This window comes from Cryptomeria japonica, chromosome 2 (genome assembly GCF_030272615.1).
Source record: "Cryptomeria japonica chromosome 2, Sugi_1.0, whole genome shotgun sequence".
NCBI classification, from domain to species: Eukaryota; Viridiplantae; Streptophyta; class Pinopsida; order Cupressales; family Cupressaceae; genus Cryptomeria; species Cryptomeria japonica.
This window is the reverse complement of record NC_081406.1, coordinates 296,251,260-296,274,922: the sequence shown is the minus strand read 5'-3', so window position 1 is coordinate 296,274,922 and position 23,663 is coordinate 296,251,260. Positions and strand designations below refer to the sequence as shown.

The 23,663-nt window shown below is 38.6% G+C and overlaps 1 protein-coding gene across 3 annotated transcripts in view; it reads right to left on the bottom strand.

The window, feature by feature from the left end:
• Positions 1-5,467, bottom strand: part of LOC131032582 (sodium/calcium exchanger NCL2) — a 50,691-nt gene extending 45,224 nt beyond the window's left edge. Inside the window, exons 1-2 of one of the 3 annotated variants that reach the window (XM_059216585.1) lie at positions 4,785-5,467; positions 4,155-4,639 (exon numbers count right to left, since the gene is read on the bottom strand). In XM_059216585.1, coding sequence (XP_059072568.1) covers positions 4,155-4,590 — 436 coding nt within the window. In that variant the 5' untranslated portion in view covers positions 4,591-4,639; positions 4,785-5,467. Of the gene's footprint in view, positions 1-4,154; positions 4,640-4,698; positions 4,708-4,784 lie in introns of those variants that run through there. The other 2 variants (XM_059216583.1, XM_059216584.1) reach the window with 2 other exon arrangements.
• Positions 5,468-23,663: the final 18,196 nt, after the last annotated feature.

Below are 23,663 nucleotides of genomic sequence, written 5' to 3'. Positions count from 1 at the left end.
CTCAGATATACAAATGAGATCCTTGCTGCAAATGAAGTTTTGCAACCTTTTAAAGCTTTGCACTGCCGGTTTCTATCTTACCGATCTATATCGACTCAACACACACTGCAACTTAGCCTTTCTGATGGTTCTAACTCTTCTTAATCTTCTCTCCCTCTGTTCTGTTGAATTCAAATTGCACTTGGTCACTCTCTATCAGGTACTGCTTCTTCCTGTTTGTTACCTTTGCATTCTATGCTCACTCTGTCGGTTTACCCTTCTTCTCCTTACTAGTTCAATCTTCACTCAAACACTTCAAGTATTTTCTCTTTTTTTCACAGACAACAATTTCACTCTCTTCTTTACCCTTTTTCAACAGCACTCTATTTGTCTTAGGTCGCCATATTTGACCTGAAGCTTTCACGCCAAAAACCAATTCAAACAAAGGGTGGCTAGGATTTCCTTCTTCCGACCAAATCTGCATCCAATCCGATCAGATCTGCCTTGGATCGCACCCCTGCATTGGAGGAATAAGCCATCACACATTTTCTATCTGTCCAAAATATGTTTACCAAAAATAGCAAACCCGACCATGATTTTCAGCCTTGAAATCCGTTGACTCATTTATGACCCAGTTGTTTCCTTCTCGAGGTCCTCTTGCAATCTGATTCCTTGCTTACATCCAAGCGCCAACAACTCCCTAATCTTTCTTTGTCGTTCATTCTTCCTCGAGCCATATCAATTTGTTATCGACCTATGATTTTTGGTTGTTTCATTTAATATCGACTAACTACTCCAACAACCAAGTCGATGGAAACTTCACCGACCTCTGCATGCTCACCACCTCAGCTCCATGTGGCATCACATCGGCATACACTCAACTTATTGACAAAAGGTTGGTTTAAACTTTGAGCATTCAACAAACTCATACCGACACAAGCCCTTACCGGTGAGACCTTCTTCTGCTACTAACCGATAGTGTACACTACACCGGTAGCACAACTTCACCTCCGATGGTTTGTGATCTCTTTGTCACTCTGCCTCTTTATCACAAACATTATCATAAGCAAGCAAACGACCTTAAAACCGGTTACAACTTGTCATGCCAACACAACTTCATATCATCTCTTACCAATGATGTCACTGACAGTCTCAATACCTACTTGTTTCCACCATATTGGTTGACAAGCCTTCATGTTAATCTTCCTTATGCATGATCAATCTTCTTCATACCGGGTTGATATACCTCTACCGATAGCCTGCAATACCAATTGACATCAATGACAACTCAATGCCAACATCTTATTCTATTTTATCGCATTTGCTTTTTGTTTCCCAAATCATTAATATTTTTTGTTATGTTAGTTGTCTCATGACACTTGTCCAAATATTGTCTAATCCCATCTCTCATCCTTGCATATATAAACAAGGCCTCTTCTACACTTTGTATCATAGTTGGACTACTCGCGACTCGGCTCGACTGGCCAAGCCCCTAAGAAAAAAACTCGGCAAAAACTCGAGAAATACTCGAAAAAACTCAGCGAAAAACTCGGCAATGCATAAACACGCTTAATTTTAATAAAAAATGCATTTTTTTTGCCAAATTTAATGAGAAGATGCATCCAATGAGTCAATAAATGATAAGACAAAAGAAACAAGCTGATTCTAGATATATTTAAATGCAAAGTGTCTACAAAATCGCATCCTCATGAGAAATGTTGATGGTTGGAAGCAAAATAGTAAATAGTTTTTGTAAAACCAAAAGTAAATACATCATTACAAATTACAATTACAACTTCCTCTTCCTAGCTCTAGCTAAAACTAGTTTCAAACTTTCATCATATTTGAAATTTCATCATTCATACTCATAGTTTCAAACTTTCAACTCTAAAACGTATAATACCTAGATTTCTTCAATGCTAATTATGTTGTTATATGGAGCCTAATCAAACTAGGAGGTTAAATTTTCCCTACTTCTATCAATGCAGTTTCCCCCCTATATTTTTCAACGGGAGTTTGGGAGAATGAAATTGACTTGAAAAAACAAAAATTGATAATTTTTTCACATGTTTGGACCTCTTTTTAAAAGAAACTCGCCGAGTTTTTGCAAAAAACAAGGCGATTACTCGGCGAGTTTTTAAAAGAAACTCACCGAGTTTTTGCAAAAAACTTGGCGATTACTCGACGAGTTTTTGCTATGAGTTAAAGTCATAAAAACTCGTAGAGCTCAAAAACTCGACGAGTACTCTGCAAGTGTGCCATCATGCTTTGTATCATAAGATCATCAGGTCATGACAAGGTGACTAAATTCAAGTAAAATATTGTTGCCTGACAGAGACTCTAAACAATGCACCCATATTATAGGCCAATTCACTTGCTAAAAAGAACCTGCTTCAAAATTTTGCAAATTTCAAAAGGCCAACTTCATGTGCTTGTCATTTTCTTTCTATATGTTGTTCACAGTTTCTTTCTAGCTAAACTGGAATCACTAATTGCGTTATCCTGTCTCATTACCAATCCAAATGTAAGGGCCAGCAATATGTTTCAAATTTAATCCCTCTCTCAGAAGACATCAATTTTTAATCTGAGTCTTACATGGGACAAGATGAAAGGAAGAAACACACCAAACTGTTCCTTTCATTTTTCCTTTGCATGATTTAAGTTTCTGTGTTTAACAATGGGTTTTAAAGTCGCAAGTCGCAAGATGTTTGTGTGGTTGACTATGCATTCCACAGCTTTACTTCAAAGGTGCTTTGAGTGTTACATTTTGTTCATCAAAATAACAAACAATGCCTAGAACCATATTGTGAGACCACATTCTAATAAACACCCACTCATAGACTACATTTATACTAAAATCTTCTCTAGAACTATGCACCTGTAGCTTAAAAGAATCTAACTTCCTGTGCTTTCTTTTTTCTCTGTGTTGGAAGTGTCTCTTAATGGGTTGGTCATAGTGGTTGGTGGAGCACTCCAGCAATGATTGAAAGATCTTAGGTTAAGTTCTAGTTGGTTCAAATGCAGTTTAACATGTTATTTCAAAGTCGGGTTAGGAGCATTTAAGGGGGCATGGAAATAGGTCACATCCAAAGTGATGAACTCTGGTAGCACATGGAAGATCATAGGTTTGAGTCCTAATTGATCTAAATGAATTGTAACTCAACAATTTGAATGGATTGCTCTTTTTAGCCATCCATATATAGAAATGAATTCTAACTTTTGTTGGAAATAAGCGACATCCATACTCCAGGAGAAAATGAAAGATCTAAGGTTCAAGTTCTACATGATTCATGAAAGCTCAACATGATATAAGGGCAAGCCGATTTTGTGTTGAAAGAAGCAACATTAGATTAAAAATTAATAGCTCAGTGATAAAACACTCCAGTAATGAATGAAATGTCCTAAATTCAAGTTCTATCTGATCCATAAAAGCTCAACGATTTCTCCATCCTACCCCATTACCAATTCAAATACGTAAGAGTTGGAAATCTTTCACAAATCATCCCTATCTACCGACGATCCAGAACTTCATGTATAAATCATCACAGGACAAACAACACAAAAGCATAACAGTCCCGTTTCAGCGTCTCCTTTATTAAATTGTTCACCTTTAACATTATATGTAACCACTTTCAGAATTATATAACCTGCATTGATCCACATTAGAGGCTGGATTTTAATTTGTAGATCAAGGAGAAGCTATTGGGGCTTTCTTTTTCTAATGAAACAGGATGCAAATGCCTGTGCTGCCGACTAAAGCCAGGTGATGGCTCATTTTGCCCTTTCCAATTCCAACTCTTAACCGATGTGAAAGTCACATCACGCAATAGACCAGTAAAGCATGAGAACAAGGAATGACTACTACTGACAGATGGGTCGTCCAAAACTTGCAATTTGATAACCAAACAGTGCAATTATTTCCTATCTATACTATGCTAGCACTGAGGACCAGGGTGCTCCAAGTTCAATATTCAGCAGAACACTCTCCGTTTACACAGTAGCGATATTTTGTATTTCCTAACCACCCAAAAACTTGCGTAAGACGAGATAAACCGCCCTCTCCAAATGGGTTTCCTAGGAACAATGCTATCTCTTAAAACAAAACGTTAGATGGAATACTTGTTGAAAGTATTAAAATAAAAATAGAATAATAGATATGAAATAGCCAAGCTTACCCAATATAACCAGGGTGTCAGGCAGAGCTCTAAGCATTGGAAGAAGCAGGCCACCCACGATGCCAGGACCCATGACATTCAACAGAAGCTCAATTCCATCGAGCAGAAAGGAGGCCGCCTTGAACATCAAAAATCCATATACCCCCAGCAAAAACAGGTTACCAAGAACGGTTTTCGTACATGGCAAGAACCCATAAGTCTCTTCACACTCTGCAGAGGAAGATTTGTCTCTAACAGATTCCAAATCTCTTATAAAAAATTCTTGCAGTTCCACTAGATTGGGTTCGTCAAGCCCATCAGATCCTAAGTTTTGTTGGAACTTTGGCCGTTCAAGAATAAATATGTTTTGGCCTCTACAGTGAAGAAGCCCACATTGCAGAATGAGAAGAGCAATCAACAACAGCTTCGTTGGAGCCATGGGTAATAAAGATCTCATGACTTCACAGCTTCTTCTACAGATTGATTTATGGAATAAACACAACCAACTGGAACAACAACAACAATTAAATGAAAGGATTTATTCGCCTCATAATTAGGTATTTACTCGCACAGAAAACATAAACACAACCAACTGGAACAACAACAACAATTAAATGAAAGGATTTATTCGCCTCATAATTAGGTATTTACTCGCACAGAAAACATTTTCCGAATTAATTGTTTTCGTCGATAGGACTTTCTTTCTGAAAGAACGAGCTTCCGTGCAGCTGCAGAAGATGGCTTGACGATATGCATTGAAGGTCTATGAAATTGAGCCCTGCGAACACTTTTCAGAGGAATAGTTTTTTAATGTCCCATCCCCATGATCGTACGCTGTCCAGCCGCGATTTCTTGCACGTTTCCTTGATTTTGTCACGAACTTACGCAGTCGTTTTGGTTCTTACGCCATTCAGACCTTATGCAAACAAATGTGTCCTTTATGTCTACATTAATGAGGCAGGCGTCTAAATTAAACTTCAATCCCGCCTAAATTTCCCGCTTCTGGTGAAAACTAGCGGCTTAACTCTCCTATGTTCCATTTGCCTGAGCATTTAGCGAGACAGTGCATCCCCATTTTCCTCCATTAAATTAAAAGCTCCGCTACTGCAAATTTCTTTGTTTGTTGTGCAGGAGCAGCCCGTATCACCTTATTGCACGGTATCAACTATGTAATGATTTCAGGCTCTCCATGGATTCTTTAAGGCTCTGTTTCTTTGAGCGTTGTTTCTTCTACTGCAGAGTGTGAAGAGACTAATGGATTCTTTAAGGCTCTGTTTCTTTAAGCAGAACTTGAAGGCTGTGGATGGAAGAGAATCACCACCGAACAAAGTGAGGGAACAAGTTTTGAAGGTTTTTTTAATCAATAAAATGTACATTTGGACCATAGTTTAGTTATAACAAGAATTGAATTGATGAATAGGAAAATTAACTTTAAACACGAGGGGAAGATAAAGGTATCATTGGTGAACATAGTTTCAATAGTGGACATAGTTTTAATAGGGACAAGTTTTTATCAATCTAACCCCTTCTTACTAGATTTAAAGGACCCAAAAAAATTGATAATGAGAAGTTCATTAATTAAAATCACATGTATCAATAGTGGATAATTTTTTAGCTTTTTTTACCATAATTAGTCCATTTGTGCATAACTAATAGGGTATTTGTCCACTACTACTGACTATTTTGAGTTATCTACTATTGGCGCAAAAGTGATTATGTATCAGGCAACACTTTGAATGACCATTTTTTGACCTTTGTGCACATAATGAATTCCACAGCGTGCACCATTACTACTCAGAAGCCAAATCCTTAGTTATAAGCAGTTAAGTCGTATACATAAACAACCAAAAAAAAAATCGAAATCTGATGTACAATTTGAAAGTTTTAAATGAGTGAAATTAGCTATGTCCACTACTAATACGCTTCCCCTAGTGAAAATCTATAAGTGAAAGATAAAGTCATAATTAAATGTCAAATTTGAAAATTAAAAAAAAAAAAATATATATATATTATAGTCTTATGGTCAAACCCTAAATGGTGTAAATGGTGTAAGCATAGGCATGTTCACTAAAAATGTAAAAGGTAAGCATGTACCTTATGTAATTATAAATTTATGCAATCAAACATAAAGAAACCTAGATTTAATTAATTTGGAGGAAGAATTAGGATTGATACTATAAAAGTTATTTTTATAATTTAAATGTGAAAGATATGTGGACTTAATTTTGAGAATTATGAAGAAAAAATATTGATGTCACATATTATTTAGTTATCCCAATTTAAAAATAAATGCTTTCAATCTAATCACTACCTTCTAAATAGTCATGAAATTATCTACCTGTTGAATTAGTGTCTGGTATTGATCAAGAGTTTTTCAAGAACTACCCAGAATTTATGAGTTATTTTATAGCCCACGTGAACTATTTGGTTGATTGTGGATTTATGCAATCTATGCTACTAGTATTGATATCTTGAGATGTATAACAAATGTGATATTTGAAATACCTTAGGGAGAATTATTAGATTGTGAGGATCAAGTTGTTACTTGATCAATTATCTTGTTGGACTAGCTGTATGGCATAGGGTAAGTGTTAATAGACAACATTCTCAAACATGCAAGTGCCCTAAATGATTTTGATTCCTTTTATTACTCCAAACATAAATAAGAATTTTTTTTTTTGTAATCACTTATGCTATATATTCACTTGAATTATTTGTATAAATAAATATATTTTCAAAAAAACACATAGTAAAAATTTCACAAATTTTTACCAAGTTGGCTCATAATAGCTAGTTAAAAAGGGAAATAGTTAATAATTAAAATTTTGAAACTATGATATTTGAGTCAATCTTAAGAAACTTGAGATTGTTCTTGAGCACCACAAGATTGGCTTATAATAGGAAATTGCAAATTTTGTTATAGGTCAAATATTTTGGTTATAATTAAGAGTCATTCAAATTTGGGTTTCATGTATATCAAGTGCTTAAACTTTTGTCCAGTTTTTAAAACAAATTTCAAATTAATCAAATTTTTAATTATTTATAGGCATCTGAAAACTTCTTCAAACTCACACATACAGCAACAAGTTGTTTCTTCACATCGCACCAAAGAATCTAGTAATTCGTTTGGGTTTCATAAGCTTGTTCAAAGAATCCAATGGTTTAGCTTATTTTATAGTGCGACATCTTGTTTTGTATGTTTTTAACTAATCATTTAATGTAGCTTCATCTTTTTATCAAAGTGTGGAAAACTTTGAAAATATTCCTTATTAAAAGCTATTGACTCGTTGTTTATACTATCATAACATCTTCATAACATGTTAGTCACATAATATTTTCATAAATATCTATGTTCTAGATTAGATGATCACTCACACCATCATAAATTCTCATACACATCCATCATCCATGAAATGATTAAAATATTATATATAGTTTTTAATTAAAAAATTAACAAGATATAAGACTATTGATCATCTTTATGTTAATCGGAATGACCAAAAAGAATAAATGAGAATCACTCCTCGAACTAGAAGTGTGAGATATTCCAAACCAATGAAATTATTTATCAAGTGATGACCTAGAATGGACACCTATAAAAAATGATGATGGAAAGATGGATCTATATGTTGTAATCCCTCTTGAAAGAATCCAACACTTTGTCAAAGAAGAAGGTTTGTTGGATAGTGCAAAGACTACATTTATGCACAAACTTCATAGAGAGAACAACTTAACTACAAACCCTTACAGGCACACTACCAAGATATATTCAAGGTTTCCCTAGATCCAACTTATAATCAGTAAACATTCCACTTTTTATATTTTATTTTCTATTATATAAATCAATATATATTTTGTGTGTGCATGCATAAATAGTTATCATTGAGCTTATAGCCCTAAAGAAAATAGAAACAAACCTAAAAATAAGGAAAGAAAATGAAGGTTTATCCAAAAAAGAGGTGGGCAAACCCTTTTTCACATTAGGGTTATGCATGGCAGGCTCGATGTTGCAATTATTAGATCTACAATAACTTTATCCATTGTGATGATAATGGTGATTTTTGTCATGGAAATGATGACTCTTCTAGTGATCCAAGGAGAAATTATGAACCAAGGTTGTCAAAAAAATGCAAATCACATATTGAATCCCTATTACTAATGGGTGTGGGGATTGACACAATATCTGAGCAACATTACTTGGATCATATTTTGACTAAGTTGATGAATAAGAGAGATGCATGTTTGTTGAGAAAATATGTGTTGAATGCGTCGAAAAGGGCACACTTCATTCGATCCCAAAAGAATGAAAATGATTCAAAAAGTGTTAGCTTGTCACATGCAAAGGAGAAAGATAACTTCTACTACTACAAAACAACAAACACCATGAAAAGTGTTTCATTCATCGTAGGAATCCAAACACCTTGGATGCAAGAAATGATGGTGAAACATTCACATAATTCGATTATTGCAATGGATTCAAAATTTTCTACAAACAAATATGTTGTATCTATAACAATGTTAACTATATTTATGGACTTTATTTTACTCATTGATTTATTTTATTTGAACATATTAATTTATCAATGGAAAATTCATGTGCGGTATCAGTTATATATACTTTGCTTGTTTAAATTATGAACAAGAGGTTGGTGTGCCTATTGCATGAGCAATTTCTTTGAGAAATAGAGTTGAGGATATAAATGAATGGTCAACAAAGGTGGAAACAATCTAAAGCAAATTGACATGTCAACGCATTCATGACAAAGGATGCTAGTGCGAAAATTGAAGCTACTAAGTTTTTATTGGCCTTGGTTTTTACACTTAAACTAAGAGTAACTCATTATAATTGATTAAGATGCATGTCTATAAGAAGATACCTTTCATGATTTACAACATAAACTAGTGTCAATTTTGCATTCAATTTGTTAGAATATTACTAAATTTGTAGATTATTCTTTAATTGTCAAGTATATTTATGTATTTGGCATGTATGCAAAGCATGGCTAAAAAACATCTATAGGAAGGTCAAAATTTAATCCCAATATGTCAAACATTACTTGTTTGAATTTGTGGCTTGATAATATCTTTTTATAATTTTGGTGTGTGAGCAATAGGAATGTTGAAACAAAGATGTTTGATAGATTGGGTGAGATAATGTATGCAGTGGGTGATAATGAAGACATCACCACTCAATTAATAAAAAAAAATCATGAAGGAATTCAAAAATGAGAAAAACATCATTGATTACTTTTAGCAAACTTGGTGTCATGATGAGAATCGTATTGGAAAGTTTACCAAACCTTTCATTTTTGTTTCTTTATGTTTACGCCATTTAAATTTTTATTTATAATTAATAAAATATATTTATGGTTGTTTGTATAGTGATATGGGTGAAAAACCTTAAAAAATTATCTCATTCAAATCAAGAAACTAATGCTTCTATAGATTCATGCCACTTTCACATCAAAAGTCATTGTTTAAGTGATCGTGCCAAGAAATGTATAAAGAGAATGGATTGGCTTATCCATACACTTCTTCATAGGGTAGAGCCATTTTTATAACACTAAAAAAAATTTGCAGTTATCTGGATTTCTAACTAACATCAAAAAATTAAGATATTACATAAGTGCATCAAATAGATAAAAAATAATACCAGATGCAGATTGTGAATCCTATGGTCTCCTCCCTAACACATACAAGATTTAAGAAGTCAATATGTTCCAATGAAATGGTACCCTGTTAGAAAATTTGGACCAAATTTGCATGTTTATGATTGTCAATGGGAAAAAAGAGGAAACACATGCAAGCATGTCTTGAAGATTTTAGATCTTGTAAAGAGAAACCAAAAAAAATGAGCATGGTCAAGTTTTTGGTAAGTGTTTGTTGACATTTAAGTACTATATTATATTTTTTAATGATTATCATTTTTTCTCTAAACTAACTAAAGTAATTCCTTTAATTACATATGTTACTTCATTGGTTGATGGTGATAATGATGCTAGAGGGAGTTATAGCCAAGAGAATAATATCATTGATATTGTTTATATAGTCCTTATAGTAATTTTTTTAATTAATTTTCATGGTTCTTAAATTTAATAAATTATTACACCAATTGCATATTCCTGTAATCCATCATAAGATCTAGATGTGATTGGGGTTGCAACCGATGAAGACAAAAGAACTAGTAAATTTCAATATCACAGTTCTTTAAATAAAATATTGTAACTTTTAAAATACTTTTTCACTAAATCATTGTTATCTTTATTATACATGGTTGGAATTCATCTAGTGCTTTCAATGATAAATTTCAAAGTTTGGTTGACTATATGGTTTCGCTACTCCAAAATCTACCAACTAGAGAAGATGGAAAACTCATTTTTACTAAATGCGAAGATTTTAAAAATATTTCCATGCATCTCTCACTTCATCTTCAAAGTATACATCAATCCCCGACTTCCAAAGGACATGACCATGAGATGAATATTGTATATAGTGAAAATGGATAACAATAATAACAATATTGAAAGGCTAAATGAATTCAACCACAAAACCCTAGCCTAACAACAACAAAGATCCACCATAACATATGAAGATTACCTAAGACAATGCAAATCAAATGAAATCACAAAGATTATACCATTACATGTCCAATAGGGTTTTGATCTCCATTCTTCCTATCTCCATTGATCTTGCTTGATATAATTGCTCTCAGATTTTATGTGCACAAGAGCTCAACAAAGAACGGAATGTGGTTGCAAGTAGGATCGTGGTGTAGTCAAGTCCTTAAGATCATTGATTAGCTAATTAGGGTTTGATAATAAGAAAGCATCTCCTTAAATAGAAGACACTATAAGAAATGGAGGGATAAGATTGAGAGGTGTAAAAAAGAGGTCGGCTATGATTAGAGGGTAGGTAGAGGAAATAATAAAATAATAAAAGAGGTAGGTAGTGTATGAATTAAGAGATGAATGACATGTGTCATGGGTAGAAAAGGTTAATGAATTAATTAAATAAATAAAGATTTATTTAATTAATAGAAGAAGTGGGATCAAGTAAATAAATAAAATATTTATTTAATTTAGGAAAAGGGTAATTTAAATAAATAAAGGTATTTATTTAAATGAGAAATAAGGTTAGAAGAGGATAAATGAATTAATTAAATAAATAAAGATTTATTTAATTAATAGAAGAATTAGGCTTAGATAATTAAATAAATAAAATATTTATTTAATTAGACATGACAATTTTAGGTGTCTACATTTTGCCCCTCTTTGAGACAATGCAGCTTGTCGCTTTGTTTCAAAGAAGATAAGATGAACTGATACAGAGTTGCCCCAAGATGGGAATGATATGCCCCCTCGAGAGATTGGATGAAAATGTCTGAAAAGATTGCAGACAATCTCTCGATAAGAAAGACAGGATAGAATGGACTGGCCGGATAAAGTGACAGAGTCACGGGCTAAAGAAGACTGACTCGAAAAATGAGGGCGAGGGCTAGGGTAGGCTTATAAGATAGACCACGGCAAAAGACATCCTCATTGTCATCCACACCTCCATGAGAACATAGTGCAGAGCGAGAAAAGAGCAGCAGCAGTCAGCAGCGATGGCTTTCGTTCATAGATTCAACCGCATTTGCCGATTTCAGAGGCCAGCAGAGGCAGGAGAGCAAGTAAGTACCACAAAACCTCCTCGTACTTTGATGCATTTAATTTTGTCCTTAATGCATGGTAGATAGGGCAATAAATGCACTTAGACTAGGGTCCAAAAAATATCCAAAAACGTTTAAGCGCGTATGCGTTGGTGCCAGGTGCGTCTGTGTTCGCGAGGCACATTTGTGTTTGTGTCAGGCGTGTCTACGTTTGAACCCACGTCTATGTCAAATGCGGCCGCGTTTGTGATGGTCAGTCGCGTCTGTGCCAAGAAGGCACGTCTGTGTTTCCCAGGTGCATCTGTGCAGAGCATAGGTACGTCTGTGTTTGTTAGGCGCGTCTGTGTTTTTCAGGCGCATTTGTGCAGTCTTGAAGCGCATTTGTGTCAGGTAAGCGCGTTTATGTCCAAAAAAAGCAAATTTTTATCTTCTAGTTCAAATCGGCAGTTCTGTGATGAACATACGCTGTCGATTGGATAAGCTGCTGAGAGGATTCACTCAAGCAGGTCCTTTAGAGAAGATTAGGATCGATCAAGGCACTTTGTGATAAATAGTGAGTACCAAGATAGAGTACTTTGTGATGAACAGGGAGTACTTAAAGTATAAGCAACACTTTGTGATGAACAAGGAGTGCAAATGTGAGGAGCACTTTGTGATGAACAGGGAGTGCAAAACACATAGTACTTTGTGATGAACAGGGAGTACCACTAGGATAGAAGCAACACTTTGTGATGAACAGGGAGTGTCACTGGGATAGATAGCAACACTTTGTGATGAACAGTGAGTGTCACTAGGATAGAATGCCATATGCATTTAGATAAAAAGTAGCATTTTGTGATAAACAGTGAATGTCACTATGACTGACACGATTGATTTGCTTGACTGCAGGAGTATTTGTCGATGCTAGAGTCACGAGAGAGATTCCCATCAACTCAGAGATTGTGACCTGAGCTGACAGCCGAGGAGCAAGCTGCTTTTGAGGAGATGGGCTTGAGACATGTGCTATATGTGCCTGAGTTTCGGGCGAACATGGGACTGTTGACTGCTTTAGCTGAGAGATGGCATTCAGAGACATGTACCTTTCACTTGCCGATGGGGGAGATGACCATCACCTTAGAGGATGTCTACAGGATACTCCGGATACCGATCAACAGGGATCTGATTCCTTACGATTGAGATGGAGATAGGGAGGCCCTGAGACGAGTGTTCCAGGACCCTAGATTGGAGACGAGGGCTGGGCATGTGGCCTGGGATACGATGACTGCTACAGGATTGGCACTGCCAGCAGTGATAGGAGGAGCGATCTGTGGGTTCCTCTGTCCAAATAGGGCGACACGAGGGTTGGTTGTGGGTTGGGGAGGAGCATTGGAGACACTGGTGACGTAGCACACCAGATATGCTTGGGGACCGTGTGTGCTAGCACACCTCTACTATGAGCTGCATCAGTTCGTATACCACGGATCAGTGGGATTGGGCTGCGGGGTGACATTGTTGCAGGTGTGGGCTTATGAGCATCTGCCAGTGACGAGGTCGATACACTTCAAAGGCAGGGGACATGGACGCAATTTTGTGCACCTATATGATATGATCACGTCGCAGCCACAAATTGGCAGGTTGGAGCACTGGCAACGAGTGATGGATGAGATTGATGTGGTCGTATGGATGCCATACCTGGGATGCGAGGAGTGGGAGGACGATGCAGCTGAGATTCCTTACACCTTCCGGAGCAGGTATTTGATTGGGCAAACCTCCTATGTGCTAGAGAGACAGCTTGTGGACAAGGTTTGCAGGCAGTTTGGCCGGATCCAGAGGATGCCACGGGGCTCAGGCATGTATGCACAGACTATCAGAGATCAAGCACAGTTTGGGCCCCTATTGTCATATGATCAGGCAGTTACATAGCTAGCAGAGATGGTTCCCTTACCCTGGGACATGTGGCCAGAGGTCAACGATGCCGGCATGGATACCAAGTATACAACATACTGGGCGGAGCATCCCTTCCCATGCTTGACGGATCCGGGAGAGCTACTTGAGGGAGATGATGGTGGGGATGATAATGATGGTGGAGGTGATGGGGGCAGGGGCCGACGGAGGAGGAGGGGAGCAGTTGGAGAGAGGAGGGTTGCACCTCGGAGGGAGGGTGGAGAGGAGAGACAGGCTCAGGTGGTGAGGGGTCGCGGTGGATTGCCGCTATAGGTGCCAGCAGCACAGGGTCCCAGACAGGTATAGGTACAGGGACAGGGACAAGGACAAGTGCCAGTACAAGCATAGGGGCAGGCACCCGTACAGGGAGAGCCACAGGCAGAGGCGGAGGGGGCTGACGCAGAGGAGGATGAGCTGATAGAGCTGAGGGAGATCTGTCAGGGCCAGGCGGATGAGATCCAGGAGTTGGAGAGGGAGAGGGATCGGCTCAGGAGGAGGCTCAGAGATACTGAGCGGGAGCGTGATCAGGCTATTCAGCGTTATACAGAGGCTGAGACAGTGTTGAGGGCGGGGAGACAGGCAGTGGAGGACACAGGGGCAGGATATGTTTATGTCCTGCGAGCAGGGGAGGAGATTGCCTACTAGCGAGATCTCTATTATGGTGCAGTGCCAGCAGATCAGCAGGCGAGGAGCTTCCATAGACCATTGTGTACAGCAACAGCTACGAGAGGGAGCCGGAGGAGGCAGGCATCTAGTGGTGGGGTCATGGGTCCTCCACCACCACCAGATAGAGGAGACAGGAGGGATGATCCTGGGGCAGGTCTTTTAGGGGCTCAGATTCCGTCGAGGCCAGGCGGCTCCGAGGGAGGGAGTTCATCATAGCCTTAGAGGGCTCCCTTTGTATCAGTTTTGTACCATTTTTGTATGATGATGTAGACACCTGCGGCTGCTTTTGTAGCCATATGATTTTGACATCATTGTATCATGACACTTTTGATTATATATATGAGATGATTCATTTTTGCGGCAGCTATATGCATCTGTACCTATGTGATGAGATGTTTCATGATGTATGTTTCTATGTGATGCTTATGATATGGATGCAAATATGTATATGATGCAATGCAATATATTTTTTTGCTCTTTTCTGTTTTATATGTGTATGCATGATGCAAATGTGAATGTATGAAATGCAGATGAATATGATAATGCAAAGAACTATTTACATGATGAGAATGTGAAATGTGCTAACATGTGTTGTGCGTCGGATGTGATGCAATTGTAATATCGATATGTATGTATGAAATTCTTATATGTGGTAATGCAGGTGAAACTACATGAGATGCAAATGTTTCTAGTGTGTCATTATACTCAGTCATGTGATAGCAGGCTACGCGGAGTCAAGAAGGACGATGGAAGTCAATCGAGAAAGGGGGATGAAAGATAGAAGATATGAATATGAAAGAGCTTCTTGTGCGTTATCATCATTGAGCTTTATTATGGCAAGTAGGTTATGACAATCAAGGCATATGTTCGACCCAGAAAGTCATTGTACCCGTTTGCATGGAGATAAGACAGTCATAAACAAGGAATGCCCTAGTTCACACTAGACTCACAGTGTCCTCATATTCTTAGACAAGTCATAGCATTACTAAGAGACAATCCACAGACAGCAAATACAAATAGGTGACGATATCCCATCCTCGCCTTTCTAGTCAAAGACATCCTGGAGATAGAATCTCTAGTTAGAGACATCCCGGAAAAGCTAAAAGACATGTCACCAAAAAAGATGAAATCAAAAGAAAACCAAGACTCGACACCAACATCCACTGTAGTCCTCAAGTGTAGTGTCTCTTGTCACTTGTATAAGTCTTATTTGATTGTGGTCACAATGTTTACTTTCACAAAAAGGATAGATAGCATGGAACCATAATGTTGTCTGAGTCTGTTGAAAGATTTGATTTGTTGAAGCCCATTGTTGCTGCTGTGTCTCATCTAAAACTGACTGAATCCACGAAACTGATACTTTATTGTGGAGAAGATGAAACTTTATTGCGGATCTGTGATGCAAATGTTGCTTTATTGCGGATTGTGTGCAAATAGACTGAAGAAAGCTGGAAGAAACTGTACTTCTTGAAACATGTGATGTTCTTAGTTCCACACCCATCACTAGACATAGGATTTGCCTTAGCCACACATAGGATCTGATTTATTATGGATGGAAAGGGAGGTTTATTATGAATGGCTAACCAATCTTGGGTAGATCAATAACAAGCCATGATGGGAATGGGTAAGTTTATTATGAACGAATAGGTTGTGAGTGTGTGCAAAGTGAAAGGATGAAAGTGAATCCTGAAGGAAGGAGGAGCAATGTCTTTACGCATGGCGCTGGTGACCCAGTTTTCACCATGGTACTTGCCCAGGGCACCACTAAAGTGGTTTTCGCCGTTGGACGAAATTATTTCTCTTTACTTTTTTCGATTTTTCAATGTTTTTTGTGTCACAAGGCACCTGTTTGCCAGGTTTTCACCAAGTAACGATTTTTTGTTTTATAATTTTTTTGTATTTTTGAATTTTATTTTATTTTTTTGTATTTTTGAATTAGGATACTCTGGAGAGCTATGTGTAGAACCTGCGAAGGTGCATGTTGTTGATAGGATCCTCCAAAGGTTCACCTTCTGTAGTTGAGAGCTGATATGCCCCAGATCCATATGCCACTATGATGATGTAAGGACCAAGCCAGTTTGGTTCGAACTTGCCCTTCTTTTCTTTATCTTGCTGATTTTTGGGGTTTTCTCAGAGAACCAAGTCACCGACCTCAAATGTGCGAGGTTTGACCTTGTGATTGTAGCTGCGACTCATTCATTGTTGGTAAGGCTTGAGATGATTAAAAGCAGTTTGTCTCCGTTCATCCAGTAGTTCAAGTTCTTTTAAGCGAGAGACTTTATAATCTTCATCACCAATGATGTTTTGCAAAGAGACCCGTAAAGAATAGCTCAACCTCAATAGGAAAGATGGCTTCAGTGCCATAGACAAGTGAATAGGGTGTAGCTCCTGTAGGTGTGCGAACACTTGTGCGATAGGCCCAAAGTGCAGGATTAAGTTGGATATGCCAATTACGGCCAGCGTCGTCGACTGTCTTCTTGAGGATTTTAAGGATTGTTTTATTAGACGCCTCAGCTTGGCCATTACCTTGGGGGTAATATGGTGTGGAGAAATGATGGGAAATATGGAAGCGGTCACAAAGTTCACGAACATCCTGATTTTTGAAGGGACGCCCATTATCAGTGATAATGGAAATAGGAATACTACATCGACAAATGATATAGTTAAGGATAAACGTAGCAATCTGTTTTCTAGTGACTTGTGTGAGAGGCACAACTTCAATCCATTTTATGAAATACTCTGTGGCAGTGATAATGAATTTATGACCATTAGAAGAAGGAGGGTGAATCTTGCCTATGAGATTGAGTCCCCAGTGACAAAAGGGCCAAGGAGACACCATTGGTTGTAGTTCTTGTGTTGGCGCATGTATGAGGTCTCCATGAATTTGACATTGCTTACATTTCTTGACAAACTGATATGAGTCTTTTTCCATATTGGGCCAGTAATATCCAGTCCTGATGAGTTTCTTGGCCAAGGTAGGACCACTAGCATGTGGACCACATATCCCTTCATGAACTTCACGTAAGGCAATCTGAGCTTCGTCGCTTTCTAAACATCTAAGAAGAGTACCATCTAAACCTCGTCGGTATAGGATATCAGCTAAAATGACATATCGAGAGGATTGGCGAATGAAGGTGCGACGTTGGTTATTTGATAAATTAGGAGGAAGGGTATTATCGCGAATGAATGTGAATATGGAACCATATAACTGGGATTCGAGACCAACAACACATATCATCTCAGTAGGAGTGATCTCATATGAAGGAACCAAGAGGTTATCCACCAATAACTCATAGCAGGTCTCATTTGGAGGTAGATCGATCAATGAAGCAATTGTAGCCATGGCATCTGCGGCACGATTCTGCTCTCTTGGTATCTGCTCAAAATCTATCTTTGTGAAGTGTTGTTTCAGGTCATCCACCATTTGTTTGTAAGGCATTAATTTTTCATCTTTTGTTTGGTAATCATCAGTTTCTTGACGGATTAAAAGTTGAAAGTCCCCAAAAACATGAAGTTCCTAGATCTTCCACTGAACTGCAATCCGTAATCCAGTTGTTAATGCCTCATATTCTGCTATATTGTTAGTGCAAGGAAATGATAAGCGGTATGATTTTGGTATAGAATCCCCTTGAGGAGTTATAAAGAGGATGCCAGCTCCTGCCCCATGTTGTGTGTATGAGTCGTCGAAGTACAGTTGCCATGGCTTCACATATGACATTGTTAAAATGGATTCATCTAGAAATTCCGAACTTACAAGAACATCATCAATTATGGGAGCATCTGCTAATTGATCCGCAATGGCTTGTCCTTTTATTACTTTTATGTCCACATACTCGATGTCGAATTCACTCAGGATCATTACCCATTTGGCTAGTCGTCCAGTAAGTGTTGCTTTATTGAGAAGGTATTTCAATGGATCGATTCTTGCAACCAACTTAGTCTTATGAGTGAGCATGTAATGTCGTAATTTCTGTGAAGCAAAGACCACGGCGAGACATGCACGCTCGATTGGTGTGTAGTTTAGCTCATATCCCACCAATGTGCGACTGATATAGTATACTGCCTTTTCCTTGCCCTCAACAATTTGTTGTGCTAAGAGTGCCCCCAGTGCTGTTGGAGTAGCTGATATGTATAGTAACAGAGGCTGATCTGGAACTGGTGGCATCAGAACAGGCAGATTCAAGAGATAATCTTTGAGCGTCTGGAAAGCCTGTTGACAATTATCATCCCATTTGAATTTGATATTTTTATGTAGCAGGTGTTGAAAAGGATTACACTTATCTGCAAGTTGTGTTATGAATCTTCGTATGGACTGGAGTCTGCCTTGTAAGGATCAAAGTTGACTGATATTTCTGGGTGGTGGCATGTCCAAGATGGCCTTGACTTTTGTTGGATCGACTTCGATTCCTCTTTTGGACACAATGAATCCTAGGAGTTTCCCAGAGGTTACTCCAAAGACACATTTCTTGGGGTTTAATCTTACTTTGTACTTTTCTAACCGATCAAAGACAACTTGAAGTATGTCCAAATGTGTATCTCTGTTTATTGATTTGTCCAAGAGGTCGTCAACATAATCCTCCACCGTTACATGCATGAGATCATGAAAGATAGTAGTCATGGCTCTTTGATATGTAGCACCTGCATTTTTTAGCCCAAAGGGCATGACATTCCAGCAGAAAGTTCCCCAAGGACAAGTGAATGATGTTTTGTGTTGATCCTCAGGTGCGATCCTTATTTGATTATAACCAGAAAATCCATCCATCAATGATAACATTTCATGGCCTGTTGTGAGATCAACGATCAAGTCAATATTTGGTAATGGGAAGTCATTATTTGTGTAAAGCGAAAAATCGTGAGCGAACCCTAAGTGTTCCTTCCATCACTCCCAAGGGGAAAGGGGGGTCACTTAGGATTGTCGTTTTTCACTTAGGAGAGACTCTACATTCAAAAGAGGGGTTGAAACCCACAAGGTCCAATCCCACTCAATGCAAGATTGGATTCTAAATGAGTTTCAAGGGTTAAGACAACAAGGCTACCCTCTTTTGTAAAGAATGTGGATAGAATGATTAAGCTAGGAATACATAGAAAGTGAGAAAGATTCGCTTATAAACTGAGATAGGGATATAGGATGAAGTTGCAGACCTGGAATTAGTAGTAAAATGTCGAGACGGCGCTATCCTGCAAATTTGAGCGAAAGTTGACGGGACGATGGTGCCCGGCGTGCACACGGTCCTTCGAAAAATCCGCGGAACGAAGGGGCATCTGTTCGTCTCTGCACAAGGATTCTAGATCTTGAATTTCAGCCGCGTACCTGCAACCTACACACAGAAAAGCAAAGACGATTGGGGGGTTAGGGATTAGGGGTTTGCCCTTAGGTCAAACCCCGGTTTTGGAATTAACCAAGAAATGAGAAATGATGTAAATGTAAATGATTGTAATGCAAAACAAGTACTAGTACCTTGTTGTAAGAATGTTTGTATTCTTACATGCGAAGGTGTAGATGTTGTTCTATGTTGTATGTTGTATGTTGTAGTATGTGATCTCCTCTTCAATGGTTGAATCCTTGTCTTGAATGCAACACTTAGCCTTGAATGGAGACTTAGAATGATCAATTGCTTGAAGGAATGCTTGAATGCTTGAGTATCGTTTCCGCCTTTTTTCCATGTTTGAATATCGCTTTCGCCTTTTTTTCCATCCTCCAAATGGGAGAGGAAAATGTGGTTTATATACTTGCCAATTAGGGTTGATAGACTGATTTTTCTGACCTTGGGCCGACAAGGAAAGAGTATTTTCCAATTTGCAAACATAAAGACCCGAAGCCCCATAGGAGACCGGGCCCAAAATAGGGCCAGGGACCAGGGCGCTAGGCGCCATGGTCCTGGGGGACCAGGGCGTTGGGCGCCCTAGTCCTGAAGGACCAAGGTGTTGGGCGCTCTGGTCCCACCTCCTGGGACAGTAGGGTGCAAGGAGGGATCAGGCAGGGTGCTGGAAAAATGCAGTTTTTGATGTCGTGGACAAGTTTTGGGGTCTCCATTCAGGTTCTGTGTTGCATCGCCGTCGTGAAGACCCAAATGCGATTGAAATTGCAAGTGTCACAATTTTAGGACGCTACAATTTGGACAAGCTTTGTTGATATCTCTGAAATCTGTACATATTCTGATGCTGCGATCTGGTTTACTGACAGGCACTAGATTGGATATCCATTCGGGATAATCAATTGGGTGTATGAATCTGACATCCAATAATTTCTCAAGTTCTGCTTTGACTAGTAATGCCACTTGTGGATGCATTTTTCTTAATTTCTATTTCACTGGCTTTGCCCCCGGTTTGACTGTCAAATGATGCATTACCAAATCCGGATCTAGTCCAGGCATATCAGCATATGACCATGCAAAGTTGATTTGTCGTTCTTTGAAGAAACTTATGAATTTTGACCTTTCGGACTCTGTCAATGATTTAGCCAGGAATATGTTATGTGGAACCTCTTCTGTACCAATGTTTGTTTTGATAGTCTCTTCTACCAACATGGATGACTTTTCCTCATATGATGCTAGGAGAATGTCAAGCCTTCCATCTTCGGGTGCCTCAGAGAGGTTTTCACCCTCAGATACGTCCTTTCTTTTTACTTTTTTGGGGTCAGATAGCGCCACAGTGTGGTTTTCGCCATAAGACCCTTGTTTTGTTCTTATTTTCACATTTTTGCGACTGGAAGGTCCGACACCCTCACCAAAATATGCCATGTTGTTGAGTTCTATAGTGTATCCTGCTTTATGGTCCCCAGGGGGAAGGTCGTCTCGTATGCCAAGATAGTCAATAACAGCTTCATCATTTTGGAATGTGTCAAATTGCGCTGGTCCTTCATGATCCCAGTCAATGAGTTGATGGTGAACAAGGGGAAGGCCTTTAATGTCTTCAAAGTTTGCGGGGCTAAGAGTGAAGATGCAGTTATATTCAGGTATGTCAAGGTAATCATCGAGGTCATCGATGGCACTCTCATCATCAGTCTCGATCGCGAGCGAATCCAAATTGTCATCACTAGTAGCGCATTCTGGGACAAGTGTTCTCATCCTATGTGATTTCAACCTAGAACCTTGAGACGAAGACTATGTGGAATCCTCATGGGTTGTTTCTTGACCTACTCTGAACTTTTTATAAAATTCCTCTTCTTCTGTGGGTTCATCTGGTTCTCTGAATGTCTCGGTGAGCTTGTAGTCACTGAAGGATTTGTCTGAACCCCATTCCCATTCGTTGGAGTCTGTGGAATAGTGATCCTCTTGTTGAATTTTGGCAGCTTTTATTTGTAAGGCTTCCTCTGTCTGTTTAGTGTGGACCTTGGAGGTCAAGAAACCAAGTCCCTTCGAGTGTTCCTTTTTGAAGGTCAATTCAGGTTGTAAAGGTTCAATGATGCCTTCCTTTCGTAACCCAAGAGGGCTTTTTCCATCATACTCGAATTTTTGTAGAATCTTGAAGCCTTTGCCATATTTCTCACAGGGTATATTGATGTGATCCTGTGTGTCATCTTCAATGTCTTTGTAAATCATTTTGTATAAGTCTTCTTCTTCCAATTCGCCCCATCTTTGAAAGGTAGTAGGGTCCCATTTGAATACCATGATGGATATTTGCTTGTTAGGATGTGGTCTTCCATATTCTTTTGGAGAACTCATGACTTGTCGTAAGTACATGGTCTGATTTAAAGTGTATTCTCCCATGCCTTTGTCCTGAAATTTGCCTTTAAGCTCACCTTGCTTTGATGTCGAAGGTTTCAATGACTCAAGATCAATGTATGCCGAAGAAGGAACAGCTTCACGATTACTGGGAATGATGGTCTCAGTATGTGATCTCAGGTTATTGCAATATATGAACGGATTAGGATCACTGTTAACTGTTACCTCGACTCCATTGTGAGGAAACTTAATGCATTGGTGATATGTCGAAGGGACTGCCCTCATTTCATGAATCCAAGGACGTCCTAGCAATATATTATAAGTGAGATCTAGATCCAGGACTTGACAAACCACATCCTTTGTAACTGGCTCGATTCTTAGAGGTAAGGTGACTGTGCCTTTGGATGAGCGTTCTTCATTATCATATGCCTTGATGGTGATTTGATTTGTTGAATTCACAGCTTTATCAGAATATCCCAATTGTTTAATTGTGCTCAATGTACAAATGTTTAGACCTGCTCCTCCATCTATCAGGACTCGCTTTATTCGATGTTTGTGTATGAAAGCTTCAACATGTAGTGGTGCATTATGTGGCTGACTTACGGATGCGTCATCGGCTTCTGTGAATGTAAGGGAATGTGGAACGGACAGGTATCCCACCATGGCTTGAAATTGGTCCACGTTCAGATCAGTAGGAACAGCGGTGTCTCTCAAGATTTTGTCAAGAATAGCTTTATGTGCGGGGGATATGCGTAAGAGCTCAAGGATGGAGATGAGCGCGGGTGTCTTCCCTAACTGTTCTACAAGGTCATGTTCAGGTTTGGTTGATGAAGAAGCGGTGTTTTTGGTTGAAGCACCTAGCAAAGTAATTTTACCTCGACGAGTTGTAACATGACATTCAGAGGTAGGTTCGGAAGAAGATCCAACACCTTTTAGGACAATCTTGGGTCGCTGGGTAGTACTCTTAGGAGTTTTGTCCTTGATGATAATAGTAGAGACATGATTGTCCATTGAGATGTGATTGATGGTTGAATCATAGTTGTAGGATGCTCTAGTATAGTTGGTTTGATCATCTGTGGCTTTAGCTTTTCCCTTGTCATGCTTTGGGAACGGTTCCTTAAACATCTCATGTTCTTGATTGGATGAGTGTCCCTCAATCTCAATGTCACCTCTATCAATGAGATCTTGTACGATATTCTTCAGTCGATGACAATTTCCTGTCTTATGACCCTTGCTCTTATGAAATTCACAATACTCATCATCATTCCACCAATTTGGTTTAACCTTTGGTTCATATGGAGGAAAATCTGGAACTATGATTACCTTGTTTGCCACTAGCTTTTTGAAGACTGACTCAAGTGGTTCTCCCAATGGAGTGTACTTCCTTCATGATTTAGAAGTTGTTTGAGTATTCACTTGATTGTTTGTAGAACTTGATCCTGAAAAGATGAATTTGGGTCGCACTGTATTGGCATCAACAACACCATCATTGACTGTGTTCTTGTTTTTATTCCAAAATCTTGGCTTGTCTTTTCCTTTAAAGTCTTCTTTGTTCTCCTTGAATATCTTAATGACTCCTTGCTCAATTAGGACCTTTTCTGTTGCTAAGCCTTTTTCAATAACGTCCCT